The sequence below is a fragment of the Eulemur rufifrons genome, chromosome 7 (genome assembly GCF_041146395.1).
Source record: "Eulemur rufifrons isolate Redbay chromosome 7, OSU_ERuf_1, whole genome shotgun sequence".
In the NCBI taxonomy this organism is placed as follows: domain Eukaryota; kingdom Metazoa; phylum Chordata; class Mammalia; order Primates; family Lemuridae; genus Eulemur; species Eulemur rufifrons.
Window position 1 is genome coordinate 148,822,334 of NC_090989.1, and position 23,657 is coordinate 148,845,990.

Here is a 23,657-nt window from a genome sequence, read left to right on the forward strand (position 1 = left end):
GAGCGGAACGGGCCCTAGGGACGGAAAAGGGGTGACACACTTCTGGCCCCGCAGCCTCGATGGGGAGATTGTGTGCACGGAGGTGACTTCTTCCGGTCGGTCCCCGGAGCTTCGCGCCCAGGCGCTGTGTGTCTGTCAGGCTGCGGAGCCACCAGTAGGGGAGTGGGCAGGGGCGGGGGGAGAACTTGCGGAAAGAACTGCTTCCTCGCCGGCCCCGCACCCCCGCTGTTTCCAGCACTTTGGCCCACATCTCTGGGAGTCTGCATCTCATCAGCCCGGCAGGAACGTCATTTCCATCCTCCAGCAGCATTTTTGCTGTGACCCTTTCTTGCTCACCCCATTCGCACTGTTATGGCAAGTGTTACAGCGAGTGGTCCCCAGGACAAATCGAGCCACGGAGAGTCGGAGAATTAACGTTTATTTGCCTGCGGGCTCAGAGGGGTCTGGCCACCAAATTTTGAGCCCCGTCTATCTAATTTTTTTTACTTTTATTAAGTTGGGGTGATTTATGGGGAGGGGGGTCTTAGGTGACAATGCCCGCCAGGTAATGTTTAGTGTCTGCACTAGGCAATAGGATTAGTGTTATGTTGATGTGCCAAATGTTAGGTCAGTGATATGTTAATGTACCAGGTGTTAGGTTAGTGACATGTTACTGTGAGTCCTCCGTGAGGGGTGGGGGGTCTCAGGTGGCCGCTGTGTCAAGTAATAGATGAGAGTTTTTCTTATCATTCCCCCCTTTGGTGCCCTTATATGTCTTATTATAGGGCATCATTTTCTAGTGGGTGATAGCCTCCTAAGGCCATTATGTGAGCTGTTGCTCTCCTGGTTATAGCTGTTTTTATAAATTTAATTGTGTATGTAGGGGCCTATAGTGACAAGGAGAAGAATAGTTATTAGCGGCCCAGTCAGAGGTAGTAGCCACGAAGTCTATTGTCTCAAATCAAAACCCTAGGTTTGTTCTAATTAGTGGTGGGACTCTAAGTCTTAGCATAACAAGTCTCAGGGTAGAGTTTTTCTGTCATAGTTGTTAGGAGGACGGTAGGGACTAAAGTAAGAGTAGACATTTTATAATGAGCCAATATATCATAGTTAGAGATGTTCTCTGCAGTACAGGCTAATCTTTCGGAGCTATCGAGAAGAGTCCAATCTCAGTAAAGTCATTACAACCCCAATGAGGGTCAGGGCCAGTGGTCTTATTTACTCCTGTTCGGTCCCGTTTAGTCCCGGGCGTGGCTGTCCTCGTTGGCAGACGGTTAAGCTGGATCTTTGGATGTGTAGTCCAGAGATCAGTTTCGTTGTCTGGTTCGGCCTTTTTTACCCGGGAGAGGTGGATTCACGGAGTGATACCTGTAACTTTAACAGAGTGGGAGTAACTAGTATCACAGTATGGGGACCCTTCTAGGTGGGCTCTAGGGGCATTTTTTTCCAGTCTTTTATCTAGACTAGATCCCCAGGTTGGTGGGGGTGGACAGGGAGACCCAGGGTGATAGGGTTTTTTCTAGGATGGTGTGGTGGATATGGCACATAGTTTTGGTTAAGGCTTGGAGGTGTGTGTTTATATTTAATTTCTCTAGTTGTCTGATGTCTCTTCTTAATCGCTTGGTGGGGGGGGGGGGAGTCTACCGAACAGGATTTCAAAGGGTGAATATCCTGTGGGCACCGGTGTGCACCTGACTCTGAACAGGGCTAGGCTTGGCATGTCTACCCAGGGTAATTGTGTTTTCTGATATAGCTTTGCTAGAGTGGTCTTGAGGGTCCGGTTTATGTGTTTTATTTTTCCTGAGCTCTGTGGCCTGTAGGCTGTATGTAGTTTTTATTTGATTTCTAGTGCCTTGGTGAGGGTTTGTATGATCTCCGCAGTGAAGCTTGGTCCGTTGTCACTGCCAAATGAGAGTGGTAGACCATACCGGGGGGTGATTTGTCTTAACAGAAACTTTGTCACTTTTTTAGTCTTTTCAGTCTGGGTAGGGACTGCCTTGACCTAGCCTGAGAAGGTGTATATCACTACTAGCAGGTATTTATAGCCCCGACATGGTTTTACTTTTGTGAAATCAATTTTCACAGTTTGAGTCAAAACCCCCAGAGTCATTTGTTTCTTCTTGTGTACAAATAGGTTAAAGTCTTTGGTGAGGTCCGGTAGTCTTAGTGTGGGGCTCTTTTTAGTAAGTCTTTTATTTTTTAGAAAGCCCTTTCCTGACTTTCGGTCTATTTTAATTTTTTGTTTTTAGGCCCGTGTAGGGCCTCATACGGAGGTTGCGCCTTTAAGGAAAAATCTGGGATTTAGATGTGACAGAATCTTGCTGCACCGAGGAATTTTCTGAGTTGTCGCCATCTGGTCGGCCTGGGAATTGTACAGATGGTGTGCTTACGTTTATGTCCCGGTGTCCATCGCCCCTGAATGATGTGGAAACCGAGGTACTTCACTTGTTGCCTGCAGATCTGTGTCTTTTCTCAGGAGATTGTATCCTTTGTCAGCGAGCAGTTGGAGCAGGCACGGGGTTCCCCGTCAACGGTCTTCCCTGGTTGGGCTCACTAGAAGGAGGTCATGGACGTACTGTAGAAGTGTGCAGCGAGTTTCTTCTTGCGGAAAGGAGATAAGGTCAGTGGCTAGGGCCTCCTCGAACAGAACTGGTGAATTTTTAAATCCCTGTGGTAGTTGCGTCTAGGTGAGTTGGGTTTTCCTTCCAGTCTGAGGATTTTCCCATTTAAAGGCGAACAGGGGCTGACTCTTTGGAGCGAGCTGCATGTAGAAGAAAACATCTTTTAAGTCCAGGCAGGAGAACCAGGCAGCATCAGGAGGAATGAGGCCTAGGAGGATGTCTCTCATCTCCTGGGTCCTCCTTCCCATGGTGGGCCAGGTTTCTTGGCTGGGTCAGATTTTCCGAGGACAGCAGCCAGGAGAGCGGCTTGACGTTTCATTTTCTGGTCTTTTCCCCTCTGGCTTCTGGGTGATCAGAGCGACTTTGTTCATGTTGGTTGGTTTTCTGGCTCCCTCCCGGACCCCGTGGAGGAGAGCTTCCTGATACCTTCCAAATGCCTCTTGTTCACTCGGGGAGTTGAAATCCCAATCTGGGTTGGTCTCGGGTGCTGCTCTCAGTGCCCACTGCTCCACGTCCAAGGTCCCTGCTGGAGCCTGGTCCTGGAGCCACCTCTGGGTCCCAGCTATAATCTGGCGTCATTCTTCTGTGTTAAAAAGGGTCAGAAGGAGCTGGCGGCAGTCTTCTCAAGCGGGACGGTGGGTCTGAAAGATGGATTTTAGGAGGTCAATGAGGGCCTGAGGTTTTTCGGAGTAAGGCGGGGTGTGGTGTTTCCGGTTCAGAAGGTCAGCGGTGGAGAAGGGCGGGTGGTACAGGACTGGCTGCCCTGGCTGAACAGACCCATCGTCTGTAACCTGCATCGGACCTCGCACCTCATGCAGGGGCATCTGGAGGGCTGAAGTTGGGGCCTGAGCTGACCGTAGCCAGCGGGTGATCGGAGTGTTGGCACCTGGTTGGCCTGGAACTGGCGGCCAGGAGACTGGTGGTGGCGGGGTGTCTGGTGGATTTGGGGGCGCTTCTGGAGGTGTCACGGTAGGGCTATAGGGGGGCCGTGGTGGCTCCTCTTCAGGGGCTTCCTGATGGATGGGTTTATACAGTTTGGAGTCTCTGGTCCTTTGGGCCACAAAAATCCTGCTCTAGGAGAAGGAAACCTTTCCATGGCAGCCAGGATTCTTGACATCCTGGCTCAAGGCTAACGAAGCTTCCTCCTAGTCTGCATCACATATACCAGGTCACAGTAAAGGTAGTGTAGGACGAAGAGGGCAAACCTGGGTTCTTGTCTCAACTCTGCCACCAACTCATCATATGACCCAGAACATTTTGTTTTGACTTCTCTGGGCCTCGTTCTCATATATCTAAATGGGAGGCTGAATTTGAGGTACTTGCCAGCCCTGAAATGCTATTATAAAAGGATTGGATTGTGCATTCACTAAGAGGCTAAGAGATATGAGGGTGTGTAGTGGGAGAGGGTGGAGGGAGGGTGAAACCACTGACACCGAGCTCCAGTCCTGTGTGTGGCTCCATGCTGATCATCCACATTGCCAAGAGCATCATCCTTCTTATTTTGAGAACTTACCATGAGCTAAGTATTACCCTAATTATGTGTATTATGCCATTTAATCCTATGTCAGGGGGTCCCCAAGACTACCCCCACATTCAGAGATTCCCTAGAAGGACTCACAGGACTCATACAGCTATGAGACTCGTATAGGACTTGGCATACTCTTATATAAGAGTCCCATAGTTGTATGAGTCCCGCAGTTGTAGTCATGACTAAGATTTATTACAGCTGTATGGTAAGGAGACATGATCACAAGGGGAAAAGACACAGGTGGATTCTGAAGGAATCTCTGTGCAGGTTTCCTAAGGCTTTCTTCCTGCCATGAGAGATCACACAGAGCTCACTCCTCCTGGCAGTGAAAATGCAGCAAGTGTGCCACCTTTCTACCAGGGAAGCTCATTAAAGAGTCAGTGCCCAAGGATTTTACTGGGGGACTGGTCATGTAGACACCCTCTGCCTAGCACATGTTATAGCCCAACTAAGTCCCTTGTCCACTGCCCAGTCAAGGGTAATACACTGAGACAGCAGGTGTTGCAGTGGAGAAAGAGTTTTATTTCATAAGGCACGAGGTGAGGAGATGGGAGTAATTTTTCAAATCCATCTCCTTGAGAATTTGGGGGCTAAGGTTTTTAAAGGTGGTTTGGTGAACAAAGGGCTAGGGAGTCGGGTCTGCTGATTGGCTGGGGATGAACTCATGGGGTGGGGAGGCAGAAATCTTCTAAGTTGGGAGATTTCCTAGTAGGGGGTCTCAAGACTTGGATCCGTTCTCACATCTCATATCTGAGAAATATCTCAAAGGCTAGTCCTAGGCTTTACAATAGCAACGCTATCTATAGAAGCAATTGGGGAAGTCACAAATCTTGCACCTGTCATGGAGGATAAATGCCATTAAGCAGTAAGTAGTTACAGTAGTCAGACACTTAGGGAATAATGACTGGTTAACTTCTGGCTATATCTATACTTTTATAGAAATCAGACTTTTATTACCATTTTTACCTTATAGCTTTACATTATTTTAACATAGGTGGTTTCACACATACAAAAATTCCAGACTTTCAGAAGGAAAACAGGTTTTCAGCATAAATCATATTATTTGTACAAATAATCTAGGCATAATGAACTACTCTTGTTGGTTAAGTGTTGACTGGGGACACCGAAAGCAAAGTTCCTAGACACCAGCTAAAGGCCTGTCTTGCAAGCAGGACATTTTTAGTCTCAGGCCTGCTATGTTAATGATTTATGCACACAATCCTATGAAGCAGTAACATCTTCATTTTACAGAAGATAAAATTGAGAGTTTAAGAGATTAGTAACTTGTTCAGAGTTGCACCATTGGCAAGTGGCACAGCCAAGAGTCTAATCAGTCAGTTTATTAAAGAACTGGAGATCTTATGCCTCCATTGTGTCATATTGCCTGTCCCAGGGCCCTCAAGTCCTTTGCACTTGTTCTTTTTGCCTAAAATATACCTTCCCTCTCTCATTGCATGACTGGTTTATTTCATTTTTTTTTTTTTTTTTTTGAGACAGTATCTCACTATGTTGCCCAGGCTAGCCCAAACTCCTGCCATCAAATGATCCTCCTGGCTCACCCTCCCAAGTAGCTGATACCACAGGCATGCACCACTGTGTGCCTATCTTGGTTTCTTTTAATTATTCAGGCCTCAGCTCAAATTTCAACTTATCAGAAAAACCCTCCCTAACTACTCTGTGTAAAGTAGCCTCTCCCTTAAGTTACTTTGTAACTTTGTAACATTACCTTATTTTAGTTTTTTGAAAACATTTGTCTTTATGTGAAATTATCTCGTCTTTGTTTATTCTGTGTAAAGTCCATCTCCCTTAGTGTTGTGCTGGTAAATCGGCACTCTGAGAAAATAAAACCCGGAATCGTAGGGTTTGCCAATTTCCATGTTGTAAATAAATTACTCCCTGGCCAATGTCAAGAATCAACATAAGATCACTGAAGGAGGAGCTGGGAAGAGATGCGCATAATCAGCTTGGAAAACCAGGACTGATGGCTGGGTATGGTGGCTCACACCTGTAATCCTAGCACTCTGGGAGGCCGAGGCGGGTGGATCATTTGAACTCAGGAGTTCGAGACCAGCCTGAGCAAGAGCGAGACCTCGTCTCTACTAAAAAAATAGAAAGAACAACTAAAAATATTGTTATAGCCTAAGATGCGAGAAATGACCACCTAAAGACCGAATTGAGCCAAATTAGGAGTCTTTATTAGCTGGCCAGCGACCACCCCTGTCCTGGGAAAGCCCAGAGTCAGAGAATGCCCCCGATCTTAAAGTGAGCAGGGGTCATATACCTTCACCACTAACAATACTAACAATACATATACAGCTAAAAACATGTTGATTACAATAATTCATAAGCAAGCAAACTTACAGAAGCAAATAGCATCTGTTAGATCAAGGAACATTTCCTTGAGGAACATCCAAGGAACATTTTTCCAAGGAACTGCCAAGTGTAGTACAATGTAACTATACACCTAATGATTTTAAACAATCACTTACAAGTTAATCACTGTATAAATTTTTTTGCTGTTATTCATGTATTTTTTAACTTTACACAACAGTGAGTCCGTACACAAGATGGCTGCACTAGCCTGCATACAAGATGGCTTCACTGTGGCTCACAGAGCTATACTGATTACTGTGCCTCATCATAAATATATGTAGAAAAAATTAGCTGGGCATGGTGGCACATGCCTGTTGTCCCAGCTACTCAGGAGGCTGAGACAGTAGGATCGCTTAAGCCCAGGAGTTTGGGTTGCTGTGAGCTAGGCTGATGCCACGGCACTCTAGCCTGGACAACAGAGTGAGACTCTGTCTCAAAAACAAAAAAAACAAAAAAAATACCAGGACTGCATCTTCTTCACTGCTGTGTCCTCAAGATCTGGTACTTCATAAGTGCTCTGTAAATATTTACTGAATGGAAGAATAATTCTTTACTGTTGCAAGCATTCAGTCTTATCTTACAGATGAAAACATTGGGGCCCAAAGATGAGAGAAACTCTTTTGGGCACACGTTAAGTGGAAGAGCAAAACATTGAGTACAGCCAGTGGGTACAAGATTCATTCCTAAGTGGTTAGGGAAGCCTAAAATGGGAGAAACTGGGGCCAGGGAAACAAGTTGTCACGCACAGTTTCATAGTCCATATGAATAAGTCATTTATTGCAGGCTTAGCATACAGAAAGTACTATCTTTGACACTATGGGGGAGACAAAGATGGATTTAAAAATCATTCTTCAAGGAGCTCACATTCTATTGAGAAAATGAGATAAGCACTCAGTTTCAAATGCACATTAGTAAAAGCAATACAAGCCAAATGCCAGTGGAATCTCAGAGTAGTGTCCTATCTTTTGTGGGGAAAGGGAACCAGGGTCAGAAGGGAATTGGTGAAAAATGAGGCATTTCAGTTGGGCTTGTAAGGATATATAGGGCTAGCTGTAAGTGGAAAGGTAAGGTACTGTAGGCAAATGGAACAATATAAGAAAGGTCCCTAAAGAGCTGCTGGAAGAAAAGAGCCCAGCTCATCTGGTGTATCAATATGGGAACAACTCAAATGGGCCTGAATCCTAGAACTCCAGTGGACATGCTATCTGGGAAACTGACCTTCAATTCACTCTTTTACCAAGCCCTCAAGAAAATAGGGAGTTGTTAGCAGTTACAGTAGTCCCCCTGCAGGGGATACATCCCAAGACCCCCAGTGGATGCCTGAAACAAAGGATTGCATGCAACTCTATATATACTGTATTTTCTTCTATACACACATACCTATGATAAAGTTTAATTTGTCAATTAGGCATAGTAAGAGATTAACAACAATAATTAATAATAGAATAGTTATAAAAATACACTGTAATATAAGTTACGTGAGTGTGGTGTGGTTTGTCTCTCACAGTATTGTACTGTACTTGTCCTTCTTGTGATCTGTCAATCTGATAACTGAGATGGCTGCTAGGTGACTAATGGGCAGGTAGCACTGACAGTGTAGAAGTATGCTATACAAAGGGCTGATTCATGTCCTGGGTGGGATGGACCAGGGCAGTGTGAGATTCACAACGCTACTCAGAATGGTGTGCAATTTAAAACTTATGAATTGTTTATTTCTGGAATTTTCCATTTAATATTTTAGGCATTATGGGTCAACTGCAGTTGACTATGGGTAATTGAAACCATGGAGAGCAAAACCGCAGATAAGACTACTATATTTGCAATTATAAGGAAAGTGGCCTTACTGCTATGGTCTCTAGAGCAGCTTGGAATACCAGGAGAGTGTAAATCCCACCCCCAGCCAAAGACAAGGAGAACTTTGTGAAATATTTGGCTGGACTTCCACTGCAATCTGGCAATATCTTCAGCAGTAATGCACCTTCATGGGGTATTTGAAGGCCAGAGAAGTTTGCCTCTCCATACAGACAGTGGATTTGTATCCTTTGCCTGTGTTTGATGTCACTTTCCTGTCGATAGCTATCATCCATGTGACTGCTGTGCAGTAGGATCTGGCAAAACAGCTGGAGAAATGGCTTGGTGACTATTCTGGGGTGTCTGAAATTCACCTGAGGAATAGATATCATTTGACAGGCAATGGGGACCTACTGAAAATTTTTGAGCAGGGCAGTGAAAGATTTAGGAATGTCAATCTAGCAGCAATATTTTATACTTGAGTTTAGGAAAAAATAGAATTCTTAATGAATAGTGGGACACAGGAAGAGTTGATGGATATAAATAAAGATAAAAGTATGAAAAAAAGGGGCTGAGCTTTGCTTCCCCAAAAATAAAAGGGGAAAGATACTGGGAAATAGATAAGCGCATTTTAAGTGGGGCTAAGGATGAAGACAGGGCATCTATGCAGAATAATTTTAGGAGTGTGTTGAAAGGCAGGTCCCAGGGTGATGTCACAGAAGCTGGTGGAGCAGGAAGCAACAGGAATCCATATCTCCACATAGACAACAATTGTACTGGCAGAACTGTCTGCAGTGACAATTTTGGAACTCTGGATTCTATCTGAATGCTGCAGCTTCCAGAGGAAAACTTGGCTGGTACATTGTGGCTAATATTGGTCAATTCAGCCTTTAGCATGGTAATGACTATCCATTCCCCATTCCCATGACATGTAGCGATGGCATGTTTCTGGCATGGGTTGCTGCAGCCAGAGTGGGAAATAAGGACGTTTGCCTCCGAATATTGGGGAGTTCTATGTTGTAAAAGCTGGTAGCTGCTTCTAATCAACGAGGTGTAGTCATAGAGGCTGGCTGTCATTGTTTCATCACCACTGGCTGAAGCAGTCTCCAGGACATTTAAAGGAGTTGCACCTTTGGCTTTTTTATTGTGCTTTTACATTGAAAAAAACAACTGCATATATGGGAAAATTTAGAAATTTAAATTTTAAATTTTAGAAATTTAGAAAGCTACCATGCATACCCAGGGAAAGACACAGTTTCGGAAAATACCTGAGAAGACCTTAACCCTTCATTTCAGATTGATCTCCAGCACAGAGACACCCTAAACAATTAAAAAATCAAATTCTGGATGAAGGGGGAGAATATGATTTCCATATTTATCACAATATAAGATTCGAATGTCCAGTTTCTACCAAAAATCACAAGGCATACAAAGAAACAGAAGTATGGCTCATTCAAAGGAACTAAGTAAGTCAACAAAAAATCTATTTGAGAAAGCTCAAACACTGGACTTAATAGAAAAAGACTTTAAAATAACTGTCTTAAAGATGCTCAGAACACTAAAGGAAGACATAGGCAAAGAAGAAAACAACGTATGAACAAAATCAGAGTATCAGTAAAGAGAGAAATTATAAAAAGGAACCAAAAAGAAATTCTGGAGCTTTCAAGCACAATAACTAAAGCGAAAAATACACTAGAAGGGTTTAAAAATAGATTTGGGCAAGCAGGAAAAAGAATCAGCAAACTTAAAGATAGGACAATTGAAATTATTGAATTGAATGATCAGAAAGAAAAAAGAATGAAGAAAAGTGAACAGAGTCTAAGGGACCTGTGGAATACCACCAAACAGACCAACATATGCATAATGTGAGTCCCAGAAGGAAAGAGAGAAAGAGACAGAAAGACTAGTTGAAGAAATAATGTCTGAAAACTTCCCAAATTCAGTGAAAGATATGGATGTACAAATTCAAGATGCTCAACAAACTCCAAGTAAGAGAAAGTCAAGGAGACCCACACTGAAACACATTATAATCAAATTGTCAAAAGTCAAAGACAAAGAGGGAAGCTTGAAAGCAGCAAGAGAGAAATGCCTTGTCACATGCAAGGGATCCTCAGTAAGATTATCAACTGGTTTCTCCAGAAACCATGGAGGCCAGAAGGCAATGTGTTGATATATACAAAGTGCTGAGAGGAAAAAAAAAAAAAAAAACAAAAACCAAAAAGCAAAAAAACCCCAAAACCCCAAACCCGTGAATTGAGAATTATGTATCTGGCAAAACTGTCCTTCAAAAATAAGGGAGACATTAAGACATTCCTAGTGGGATGAGAGCTGAGAGAGTTTGTTACCACTAGACCTGATGCCATGGTTGAATGTCTCCCTAAATGTGTTTGAAACTTAATCCTCAGTGCAACAGTGTTGAGAAGTGAGACCTTTAAGAAGTGATTAATGGATTAATGTTGTCACGGGAGTGGGTTTATTCTTGCAAGAGTGGGTTTGCTATAAAAGTGAGTTCACGGAGGGCATGATGGCTCACACCTGGAATCCCAGCAATTTGGGAGGCCAAGGTGGGAGAACTGCTTGAGTTCAGGAGTTTGAGACCAACTTGAGCAACACAGTGAGACCCCATCACTAAAAAAAAAAAAAAATTAGCTGGGTGTGGTGGTGCGTAACTGCAGTCCCAGCTTCTTCAGAGGCTGAGGCAGGACAATCACTTGAATCCAGGAGTTTGAAGTTACAATGAGCTATGATCATGCCACTGCACTCCAGCCTCAGGGATAGAGGGAGACCCTGTCTCTTAAAAAAAAAAAAGTGAGTTCAGCCTTTCTTGCTGTGTCTTGCCAGGCACTGCCTTCCGCTGTGTGGTGAGGCAGCAAGAAGGCCCTGACAAGATGCATCCCCTCAATCTCAGCCTCCAGAACCATTAGCCAAATAAATTTCTGTTGATTATAAACTACCCACACTGTGGTATTCTGTTACAACAGCACTAAAGGGACTAAGACAATTCCTACACAAGAAATGCTAAAGAGAGTCCTTCAGATTAAAACAAGGAAACTAGGTAGCAACTCAAAGCTGTATGAAGAAATAAAGATCACTGAGAAAGGTAAGTGCAAGGGCAATAGTAAAAGCAAGTATTATTATAATTCTTATTTTTAGCCATTTTTAATTTTCTATATGATTTAAAAGATAAATACATACCTCTTTACACCCATTAGGAGGGTTATTTAAAAAAAAAAAAAAACAACAAATGATGGTGAAGATGTGAAGAAATGGAACTCTTGCATATTGCTGGTGGAAAAGAAAAATACAGCCTCTGTGGAAAACAGCATGGTGATTCCTCAAAAAATTAAACATAGAATTACCACATGATCTTCTTCTGGGTATATGTCCAAAAGAAGTGATGTTAGAGATATCTGGTCCCTGTTCATAGCAGCATTATTCACAATAGCCAAAAGGCGGAAACACCCCAAGTGGCCATCGACACAAGAGTGGATCAAATGTGGTATACATATACAATGGAATACTAGTTGGCCTTAAAAATAAGGGAAATTTTGACACGTGCTACAACATGGGTGAAGCTTAAAGATATGCCACATGAAACAAGCCAGTCACAAAGGATAAGTATTGTATGATTCTTCTCACGAATTTCCTAGAGTAATCAAATTCACAGTGACAGAAGGCAGAATGGCAGTGGCCAGAAGCTGGGGCATGGGGAAATGGAGTGTTTAATAAGTATAGTTTCCATTTACAAGGAACAGGTTACAAGAGACAAAGGACATTATGTATTAATAAAATGTTCAATACAGCAGGAAGGTTAAACAATTATAAACATTACACACCTAATTATGGACCCTCAAAATACATAAAGCAAAATTGATAGAATTGAAAGAGAGAAATACAATTTTAGAACAATAGAAACTTCCTAATCCTATTTTCAATAATGGATAGATCAATCAGACAGAGGATAAGTAAGAAAAGCGAGAACTTGAACAACATGTTAAACCAACTAGACTTAACAGATATACATAGAACACTCCACCCAACAACAGCAGAATACACATTCTTCTCAAAAGCATATGGGACATTCTCCCAGAGAGACCAAATGTTAGGCTACAAAACAAGTCAATACCTATAAAAAGATAGATATTATACATTTCTTCTCCAACCACAACAGGGTGAAGTTAGAAACCAATAACAGAAGTAAAAGAAATAAAAGTCTCCAAATTAGAAAAGAAGAGGCAAAACTATTAATATGTTATTAGAAAACATGATCTTATATACAGAAAATCTCAAAGAATCCAGAAGAGAACTACTAGAGCTAGTAAACTAATTCATCAAAGTTGCAGCATGCAACATTAAAACCCAAGAAACAGGTTGTTTCTATACATCAGCTGTGAACAATCCAAAAAGGAAATTAAGAAAGCAATTTCATTTGCAATAGCAGCTAAAGGAATTTAATACTTATGAATAAATCTAACCCATTTGGTGAAAGACTTGTATGCTGAGACTATAAAATATTGCTGAAAGAAATTAAAGAAGACTTAAATAAATGGAAAGACATCCCGAGTTCATGAATAGGGAGACTTAACATTGTTAAGATATCAGTACTATCCAAAGTGATTTAAGATGTCAATACTATCGGAAGTGATTCACAGATTCAATGCAATCCCTGTCAAAATTCCAATAGCCTATTTCAGAGACATGAAAAGGTGATTCTCAAATTCATATGGAATTGCAAGGGTCCCCTTTGTCTTAGTTTTTCCCTGCTGCTGTGACAAGGTATTGTAGATTGGGTAACTTATAAAGAATAAAAATTTATTGCTTATAGTTCTGGAGACTTGAGAATACAAGATCAAGGCACAAGCAGATTCAGTGTCAGTTGAGGGCCCATTCTTCATACATGGTGGTTTGGTGCCATATCCTCATATGGTAGAAGGGGCTGGAGAACTCCCTTCAACCTTTTTTGAAAGGGCACCAATCTCATTCATGAGGGTGGATGCCTCATTACTTAATCACTTTCAGAAAGGTCCCATCTCTTAAGGGCATCATAATGATTAAGCTTCAGTATGAATTTTGGAGGGATACATTCAGACCACAGCACTCTGCCCTTGGCAGTTCATGTCCATTTCACACACAAAATACATTCATTCCATTCCAATAGCCCCATAAGTCTTAACATGTTCCAGTACCAACTCAAAAGTCTAAAGTCCAGACAGAGTCTTATCTAAGTCAGATAGAAGTGAGACTCAAAGATGAGATTCACCCTGAGGCAAATTCCCTTCCAGCTATAAGCCTGTGACATCAAAGAAGTTATGTGTTTCTAAAGTACAGAGGTGGGACAAGCATAGGATAAATGCTTCCATTCCAAAAGGGAGAAATAGCAAAGAAGAAATGGATAACAGGTGTTAGGTAAGCCCAAAACCTAACAGGAAAAACAACATTAAATCTTAAGGCTGGAGAATAATCTTCTTTGACTCCATGTTCCCCGTTCTAGACACACTGGGGTTGGGGTTGGGGCTGGATCCCCAAAGCCCCAGTCAGCCTCACCCCGACAGCTTTGCTGGATGCAGCCCATGAGGCAGCTCACATGGATTGGAGTCTCCTGCCTGTGGCTCTCCCAGCTGGAGTTGCATGCTGGTGGCTCTGGCAGTCTGGGATCTTCTCTACCTGGGCCCTGAGCTTCTCTGGGGAATCCTTTGAAATCTTAGCTGAGGTGGCCTTGCCCCCACAGCTCTTGCACTCTGTGCGTTTGCAGAGTTAGCGCCCAATGCTGCCATAGTTTTCCTTTGCCTTCTGGAGGGGCAGTCCAAGCAGCATTTGGGCCCACCTGTGCCACAGCTGGGGCAGCCAAGGAACCCTAAATTGGAATGCAGGAGCAGAGCCTTGACATTGTTCTGCTTCCATGGCTCTGGCATTCTGGGCTTGTGATGGGAGGGAAGCCAGGAAGATCTCAGAAATGCCTTTGGGATCACTGCTCCATTGTTTTGATGAATAGCATCTGGCTTCTCTCTACCCCTTCTTATCAGAGGCCACACTTCTGGTGTTGTCTCCAGAATATGCTTTTTCATTTTTTGCAGCCTAGTCAGTCTGAGAAATTTTCTAATCTCTAAGTTCTGCTTCTCTTTTGATGACAAATTCCATCTTTAATTTGTTTCTTTCTTTTTGCATTTTAGATAAGCAGTCAAGAGAAGCCATGCCACACCCTCAACAGTTTGCTTAGAGATTTCTTCTGCCAAGTATCCTATTTCATTGATCATGAGTTCCTCCTTCCACAAAACACTGGGACACGAACACCATTCGGTCAACTTCCTTGCCACTTTATAGCAAGGATTTCTTTTCCTCTAGCTTGTCAGTAACATGTCCTTCATTTCTGTCTGAAACCTCACCAGAATGGCTTTTACTGTCCACCATTGTCTGATTGGGTGTGTTTAGGGAATCTAAATATGTAACATTGGCCATCTAAGAGACCCCAAAAGGTTGGGGACTAGACATCGGGCGGATTTAGAGCCACAGAGATGATAATGTCAAGGACGTAATCTGCTCCCTGGGAATGTAGAAACCAGCCGAGGGAGGCGGACACGAGAACAGGTGCAGTTAAGTGAAGTATGAGCTACCTTGTAGCAGCATCCATACACACTAGGGTGCACCGAGTTGGAGAAGAAGCGGGGGTGGTCTGATTTGCAAACCCTCTTCCGCGGCCACCTGCTTGCCCGAGCCCCCCCGGAGCGGCGCCCGGGAGCAGTGGGTGTCTCTGGGACAACCAGACCTCTCTCCCCTCCCTCCTAGGGCGAGAAAGGAGGACCACAGAGACGCGGCGCCCTCCACCGTCCTAGAGCAGCCGCCGAGGCACAGTGTGGCCGCCTCCGCCTCCCGGGTGCCAAGGCCTGGGCAGCGCACAGCGCGGGGAGCCGGCCGAGGGGCTGGCGGGGGCTGGCGGGGCGTGGAGCCTGGGTCTTGCCCGGGCGAGGGCGCAGTCGGGCCTGCCCCGGTTTAGAGCGGTTCTCCTCGGCCCCGAGCAGCCTCCGGTCGGGCCCGGCGCGCGCTCGCTTCCCCGGAGGGCGGCTCGGGCCATGGCGGCCGCGGCCCTGGCGAGGGGGGCGCGCCTTGTCCCTGCCCTCCAGCTGCTGCCGGGAGTACCCGCGCCAGCCCGGGCTCGCCCGGTGAGTGCGAGGCCTGCGCCCAGAAAGGGGCTCGGCCCCGTCTTGGACACCAGGCCCAGCTGATGGGCGGGGAGAGGTTGGTGCTGCCGGGAAATGGAGGTATAACCCGGAGTGGAGCCCCTCCAGGGCCAGGCCGGGGGCAGAGTGGATTGGACACTCCGGGACGGGAGCCGTGCCCGGAAGCAGACGTGCAGCGGCACGGGTGTGCGCCCACAGCGCAGAATTTCCAAGAGGCTGGTTTTACAGAGCTGGTTATGTGTGAGTTGGCTATGTTAGGATGAACAGGAGTTTGCAGGCACAGGAGGGAAGAACTGGATATTCAGGCAAAGGAGTCTTCAGGTGCAAGGGCACAGATCTGAGGGAGGAAAGAGTTTAAGAGTTTCACCTTTTAGTTTCCCAACTGAATGGTGAGAGCATAGTGGATGAGGTAGCTGATGGTCCTGGGCAGGTAAGCGGGTCTCTGAACAGCGAATGGAATTGTCTGTAGTGCAGAGGAACTTGGACTTTATTAGGTAGACAAAGGTGAGCCAGCCAAAGCCTCTGAGCCCTGGAGTGTTGGAGAAATCACTCGGGGGCTTTGTAGGGCAAGAACTGATGTGAAATGGCCCAGAATCAGCTCCTCCGTACTATGGAGACTGAGATCCTGAATGAGACGACGGCTGGGAATCATAGGAAGTCTTGATGGCTGTAGGTTAGCACTGTTTGTGTTTGTGAAGGAAGAGGATGCGTGAAAAAGGCTATAGAAAAAGGGGACATTGAAGTTGGGATGTGGAGAAGAAAGTGGGGTGGGATGTTTTAGAGAGTGTTGAGGGTGGAGGAGCGTAGGGAGTAGAGTGACAGTTAGGATCTGCCCTGTGGAGTAGTCTCAGTGGTAACCTGAGTGTTCCGAGGAGCCCTTAGCTGCCTCTTTGGCTGGTGGCAGTGACTGAGAGGGACAGGAGAGGACGAGTCAGTGTGGCATGATAGGCAGAGCCAGAGAGTTAAGCAGGTGTGGGTTCTGTCTCAGTTCTGGGACTTTGAGGGAAGTTAATCTCTCTGAGCCTTGGCTTCCTCGTCTATAAAGTGGATCTAACACCCTTCTTGTAGGCTGGGAGACATAAAATAGTATATATATAAAGTGCCTGGCACAGGCTCAAAAAATGATAGCTGTTATCAAGGGTGATAGACCTCTCTGAAGGAGGACACATTGTAGAGAAAGTCTGGAACCTAGAGCACAGGTGGTAGTTGTGGGTATAGGGATGAACAGCAAAAACTTTTGCAGAGACTCATGAAAAAGATGAGAGGATGTTTGCTGAAATAAAGATGAAGAGACGTGAGAAAATTGATGGCTGATCCCTTATATGTTTGTAAGTAGGGGGCAAAAATCTGCCGAGAGAGTTCCCTTAGACATTCAGAATCCAGAACCCCAACAGGCATCCTGCCGGTACTTCTTGGTGCCCTTGTCTACCACATACCCCAAGCCTGGGTCCTGGGATTGTCCTAGGGCATATAAACACGTGTTGTTTCAGGAGTCAGTGACCTTCGAGGATGTGGCTGTCTACTTCTCTGAGAACGAATGGACCGGCCTGGGCCCTGCTCAGAGGGCCCTGTACAGGGACGTGATGCTGGAGAACTATGGGGCTGTGGCTTCCCTGGGTAAGGGTCTCTCTCTTTGGGCTCTGGCTCTGCCCTTCACAGTTTCCTGGCTTCTCCTTTCTCAAAGGCTCAGGAGTCTTTGATAATGCTCAGCTCAGTGGTGGCTGCAGGCTCTTGGATTGTTAATGACCCAACCTTAGCAGTTGCTAGAAGTGGGAAGTCCTGGTATCAGTTTGGGCCTCACACCGAACTCCCTTGCCCCAGGGTGACAGCTGCCCGAACCGTCACCCCTGTGCTGTGGGTATAGGGGGGAAGAGCAGATCCATGGTGCACCACTGAGCCTTCAGTTCCCCACCCCCTCAGTTTGGGAGATCCAGCCTAATACCAAGCATCCACAGGCAGATGTCTGAACTTGAGGGCTCTAAGAAGGAGAGGACAAGAAAGCATTGAGGACTCAATTCCTCAGTGAATGAAATCATCTGTTTGCTGACTCAAACTATTATTGAGTAACTCTGTCAACTTCCTGACTTTTGTAAGTCTCCTGGCCCCTCTCCCCTGGGTCTCCTTCCTTCCCCCTGGACTTCCTTTTCTCCTTCTCACTAGTGATTCTCTATTTCCCCTCCTGCCCCTGAAGACACAGGCCTGGGAGGAGCCCTGGGATTGCTCTGTGTCACCCCACTCACCTGCCTGTCCCATTTCCTTCTCCTCAAGCAGCATTTCCATTTCCCAAACCGGCTCTGATTTCCCAGCTGGAGCGAGGGGAAGCCCCCTGGTGCTCAGCTCCTCAGGGAGCTCTGGATGGAGAGGGCCCGAGGGGCATCTCCTCAGGTGAGTGAGGACACCTGTGCCAGTCATCTGGCCAGTTCCTTTGTCTGGATCTTCAGAATGTCATAGATATGTGTTCTCTTAACCTCGTACTGTGGACACTGGTGGGATTCCCTTTTTTCTCTGTGTTCCCATAGTTTTCCCTCCTCTTGAGTCCTGGTTTTATTTACCTTGGCTCCTCTGTGTGCCATCTTCTTTCACCTGTTTTGCCGCTTCCCTGTCTCTGCTGCTCTTATCATAGCCACCATTTATCTTTGCTCCCTGATGTTCCTGTTTACTCTCCGATATGGGGTGCCCTTTCTGCTTTCCCAGCCTGCTTATAGTCTTCCAGCTTGGGATGTAATGGCCATATTTATCATTAGAAATCAAGAAATCTCAACCCTCAGCCACATAGTCCCTATTACTCAGGAATTGCTGATGGAGAAAGCCCAGGGATTACTTTAGGGCCGACTGAGGGCTTTCTTCCTCTTAGTTTCCTAGTGAGAACTGTGTCTCCCTGTTACCTGCCTCTCCCACCCCCGGCCCCATTCCATTTTCCTTGCACAGTCTTCTGTGAACATGGTGAGACTTGAGCTGTGTCCTCCATCTCCCCATTCTCACACTTCCTTGCTGTGTCTGGTAGTCTTTTTATATTAGGATATTCTTGATTGCAAATATTAAAACCCAGTTCAAACTGGGTTCCTCCTCCAAAGAGGAATTTATTGTTTCATGCAACTGGGTAGTCTGTAAGTAGAGTGGGCTGCAGGTATAGTTTGATCAGAATTTCAGTTTCTGCTCTGTCTCCCTGTATGTTGGTTTTGTCCACAGTCTGGCTCCTGCTGTGGTTGTAAGGTGATTTGTATCATTAGTTGTAAACAGGACTCTGCTTCTTCCTACCTAGGGAAAGGAACAGGGCAGGTCTTCCTCAGGCTTTAACCATTATGAATCAAAGTCCCATTATGAATCAAAGAGCAATAAAGCATTGCTCTCTTGGACCACCTTAAGTCGTATGCCAGCTTTAAATCAGTCACTGTGGCCAGGGAAATACTGTGCACTGATTGACTTGATCTGAATTGCTGATCCCTGGAGCAATTTGCCATGTAGAGAGTAGGATGGGATTAACCTGCTTGGCCTAGACTTGCCAGCGCCTACCCTAGGAACTGGAATTGGGATAAGCTCCCCTTCACCCTCCACAAAGTTCCCACAGTGGGGAGGGGTAGAATGGATGTAGGAGACAACCACAGTGTCCTCTATGTTCTCTCAGGATCTCAGTGCTGCTTCTCCTCATGACCCAAGGGAATTTCCTATCTTTGCTTTGCTTTTGGCAAAAAACCAACAGCTACGTTATTCCTTGAACAAAGTTCTAACTGCCTGACCAGGAACAGACTTCCTTGGTGCAGTCTTGTCCGTACTCAGAGTCCCCTTTTGTCTTAGAGAAGATAATACTCAGGAGAGACACAGTCCCTGGCTTTAGCAACATAAAAGGTCGTCATTTGAAGGTGTAGAATTGATCTGTTTCTTAGGATGTTTCAGATGGGAGTTACAAAGAGACAGATCTTAGTTAAGCCTGAAGTAAGGTTTATTAGAGTGGACGTTTGTGGTAGAGGTGTCTATTATAAGGTAAAAAGAAACTTCTGGAAATGGCTGAGTGAGGCTGTGAGGCCATTTCTTATGGATGCCATAGAGAGACCCATCACTGATTCTTTGTGGAATGAGAGGCAATAAATAGACAGAAAGGAAGACAACTAAGAGGTTATGGTGTCCCAGAATAGCCTGCCTAGACAGGAAGTCCTCAGGAGTAGCTCTTTGTAATTCCATCCTATCCTGATTCTTTTCTATATGAATTTGCTTTCACCTCCTGTTATAGTTATGGGTACAAAAGAGGCATTAGTCTTTTCTATTCTTCTTGACGGTTTAAAATGAGTGGTATGTTTTTGTATCTTTGGGAAATGATGGAATCACAACTTCCCTGTACTAGTATTTTCTGTCCTTCATATTCTTATCCCCTCAAACTTCTGGTTATCTGTGTTGCCAATCTTTTCACCCACCTTCATTCTCCCCCTACCACTTCCACCTCTGCCCCTTTCCTAATGGGCGTCACTCCTCCGACTGAGTCAGCCTTCTTTGTATCTTGACCCCGACAGGGTTTCCATGTCTGACGCCTGCTGGGATCTTCCATCTTGAGCAGGCAGAGGAGCTGTTGAACCTGAAACTGCAAGGAGAGCGTCCAAGCCTAATTTGTACAGGTAAGTGAGAGGGAAATGAGCATTTTTCCTCCTAGTTTACATTTTCTTATCTTTCCTTTATAAAATGTTAAAAATCCATTTTGCCATTGATGTTCTAAATAAATGACCCTCCCAAATCCCCAGATCAACCAATTAATCAAGAGAAAACTTAAACTCTTAAGCGTTCAGCTTCATTAGGACAAGCTCAATTAATTAAATCAGGATGGGTCTTGGGTCTTAGTCTTAAACTGAACAGATGGCCTATCCACTTGGCTGCTATGCTCAACTAATATTTTTGCGGTAGATGCTATATTTTACTCATTGTGTGGTTGTTAGGGATCAAAATTCAAGTAACATATGGCCCCTATCCTGCAAAGGCTCACAGTCTAATGGGACATTATACATAAATATATCATTACAGAAAAATGATGATGCTGTAACACAAGTGTGAATAAGACACTATAGGAACAAAGAGAAGGGAGTCCTTTGCGCAACTTTGCCTCAAGTACTTTGGAGAAGCACTTTTTATGGTGGACCTGGTGGTTAGGTTAAATGAGAATATTACACTTCCTTTTAGTGTTGAAAAGTATGGGGAAAGTCCTTCTTGCTGCTGTCCCCAATGTGTGACAAGCTCAGTTTTCCCAGGTGTACCACTAATGATTCCTTATTTCTAAACAGGTCCTCTGCCCCGAGTCCTGGCCTGTTCTTTTCATGTTATAAACTGGACTCAGCCACCTAGAAGGAATTCTAACTTGTCTGCCTTAGACTCAGTTCAACTCTTTTCTGAGAGCCTGCCCTCTGTTTGGTCTGGTGCTGGGAATCACAGCCCTCAGGAATTCTGTCTAGTTTCTGCTTTTTACTTGTAGTTTCTTTTTGTGTTTTAGCCCTGTTTTTGCCATCGTCAGCTAAGACAGGGCCCCTGAGACACAGGGGTGGTACTTGGAAAGAAATGGACGTATTGATACCACTTGGTAACCTTGGTTACTCCGGCGTGGGTAAATGATGATATTTGAAGCTCTGATTTCTTCTTTCAGAGGGTGTGTTGAAGAGTGAGAAAGAAGATTATATTCTGAAGGAGGACATTTTTGAGGAAGCACAGAACCTCATGGTCCTATCAAGTGGACCCCAGTGGTGTGGCTCCCAGGAATTCTGGCTTAGGAAAACCTGTGAAGAGGAGAAAAGTAGCTTAGGAAGATGGCCAGGCTACTCCAATGGGGGAAGTATGGAGAATATTCCAAATGATATTATAGAAGTGATTGTCAAGGATGAGATGATCTCAGTAGAAGAGAGTTCAGAGAATACTGATGTCAATAACCACCTTGGTATACATCAGAAAATGCTAAGTGAGCAGGTATTCTATATATGTGAAGAATGTGGCAAGTGTTTTGATCAAAATGATGACTTTGATCAACACCAGAAAACTCATAGTGGAGATAAGGTCTATGAATGTAAGGAATGTGGGAAGGCTTTTAGTTTTAGATCACACTGCATTGCACATCAGAGAATTCATAGTGGGGTGAAACCCTATGAATGTCAAGAATGTGCCAAAGCCTTCGTTTGGAAGTCAAACCTGATTCGTCACCAGCGAGTACATACTGGAGAGAAACCCTTTGAATGTAAGGAATGTGGGAAGGGCTTTAGTCAGAACACAAGCCTTACACAACATCAGCGAATCCACACTGGGGAGAAACCATACACATGCAAGGAATGTGGGAAAAGCTTTACTCGAAACCCAGCCCTTCTTCGACATCAGAGAATCCATACTGGGGAGAAGCCTTATGAATGTAAGGACTGTGGAAAAGGCTTCATGTGGAACTCAGATCTTGCTCAGCACCAGAGGGTCCACACTGGGGAGAAGCCTCATGAATGTTCTGACTGTGGGAAAAACTTCATTTGCAAGGCACACCTTATTCGACATCAAAGAATCCATACTGGGGAAAGACCCTATAAATGTAAGGACTGTGGGAAGGCCTTCAGTCAGAATTCTGTCTTGATTAAGCACCAAAGGCGCCATGTTAGAGAGAAACCCTATAACTGCCAGACCTCTCACCTTGAACATTAGAGAGTATATAATGGTGGTACTTGTTTATAATTCTTGTGCTACTGGAATCCCACAGACAAAATGAGCTGACCTTCCACAATTTGCTATAACCCTACTAGCCAGTATTATCTTGCCCCTTCTCCTGAACAGATACCATGTACTGTAGCAAGACTAGTTCCCCTGTCCCACCGTGTTTATACTAGGCACCATTTAGTTGAGCACCTACTATGTCAGGTACTGTGCTAACCACTTTACATACATTGTTTAATTTTCATAACAGTCCTATTAAGGTAGATACTCTTCCCATTTTACAAATGAATAATCTGAGGTTGAAAGAGGTTCTAAAACCCATTGGATGTTGCTTAGCTAGTAAGTTATTGAGATTGGAGCTAGGCCTGACTGCAGAGTCTACAGTTCTTTATTTCCTTGTACTGATTTATGTCTCTCCCCATTTTTATTTGCTTAAGTTTTCCTGGGCTTTTAGTTTCCCTTCATCATCTAAGACCCAGCTCCTTCAGCTTAGCAGTCCTCTTTTCCTCTTCTACTTATAGTCAGTACCATGCAAGTTAGCATTTAATTATGTGCTGTCTTATATTTTTCTACTAGTCTCATGTTTCTTAGTCTTAATGCCAGCTAAATGGCTCTCTGAGGACCAACACTGCATTTCTTTTATGTTTTTCCAGTTTTGAAACTTATTTATTTGTTGACTAGATACAACGTGCTCATAATAAAAAAAAAAAAAAAAAATTGAAACAATTCAAAACGGTATTCAGTGAAAAGTAAATTTCCTTGTCATTCTTGTCTCCCGATTCTCCCAGTTCTCTCCCCAGGCAATCACTGTTACTGTTTATGTATTTTTCTAGAGGTATTCTTTATATACAAATATTTATTGCTACTGCTTTCTGTAAATCTACGTCACTGAAAACCTTATTTGATCTAGGTCACATTGCAGCTACATTGCCAACTCTAGGACCTTCCCTTCCTTAGAAGTTGTGGGCCTCCTTGAGGTGACAAGGGAATGTAGGGAAAGCAGCAGAGGGTAGTCCATGTTGTGCTATCTTGGGAGACCCAGTTGCTCTTGTGTTATGAGACAGCACTCTGGGATTGGGAAAATATAAGTGCAGTTGGAGATTTTTTTTTTTTAAATAAAAATTTGTATGGCTACAACCCCTCATTGTACCTAAAGCTTTTCTGAGTCTGTCCCCCAGTCACCATCTTGATAGCCTATATCCCAAATTAAGTTGTTGAAGCCATCACTAACGGAGGGAGAACAGGTCACTTTCTGGTTGTGGTCAACACTCTGTTAGGTAGCTGTGTCCAGTCAGTAGTTGAAAAGTTCCCACATAATCCACTATCTTGGCATCAGAGTCACAATGTAGTGGTCCAACATCAAAGATAAATGCTAGGAACACGTAGCTCCTACACAGGAAAGTAAGGAATTCAAAAATTAGCTAACTCTGCATGGATCATGAGTCTGTAAAACAATATTTTTAAAAGAGAGGCCGGGCGCGGTGGCTCAGGCCTGTAATCCTAGTACTCTGGGAGGCTGAGGCGGGTGGATCG

The 23,657-nt window shown here is 44.5% G+C and overlaps 1 protein-coding gene across 5 annotated transcripts; it reads left to right on the forward strand.

The window, feature by feature from the left end:
- Positions 1-15,206: 15,206 nt before the first annotated feature.
- ZNF662 (zinc finger protein 662) lies at positions 15,207-23,225 on the forward strand. 5 transcript variants are annotated; one of them, XM_069475584.1, is made up of 4 exons: positions 15,207-15,449; positions 16,958-17,084; positions 17,739-17,852; positions 21,088-23,225. In XM_069475584.1, exons 1-4 carry the CDS (start codon positions 15,360-15,362, stop codon positions 22,113-22,115), a joined length of 1,359 nt encoding a protein of 452 aa, XP_069331685.1. In that variant the 5' UTR covers positions 15,207-15,359; the 3' UTR covers positions 22,116-23,225. The 5 variants fall into 5 exon arrangements, 3 of the variants coding, with proteins under 3 accessions (XP_069331685.1, XP_069331683.1, XP_069331684.1); XM_069475582.1 differs by lacking the exon at positions 15,207-15,449 and adding an exon at positions 19,973-20,074 and having other exon boundaries at positions 15,505-17,084; positions 17,736-17,852; XM_069475583.1 differs by lacking the exons at positions 15,207-15,449; positions 17,739-17,852 and adding an exon at positions 19,973-20,074 and having other exon boundaries at positions 15,505-17,084.
- The last annotated feature ends 432 nt before the right edge of the window (positions 23,226-23,657 follow it).

Bases quoted from the DNA above. Each gene is read 5' to 3' on its own strand.
- ZNF662 (XM_069475582.1), top strand. From the start codon at position 16,790: ATGTTTGTAAGTAGGGGGCAAAAATCTGCCGAGAGAGTTCCCTTAGAC. The intron at 17,085-17,735 runs GTAAGGGTCTCT...CTTCTCCTCAAG, and splicing joins TGGGGCTGTGGCTTCCCTGG to CAGCATTTCCATTTCCCAAA. The intron at 17,853-19,972 runs GTGAGTGAGGAC...TGACCCCGACAG, and splicing joins CCCGAGGGGCATCTCCTCAG to GGTTTCCATGTCTGACGCCT.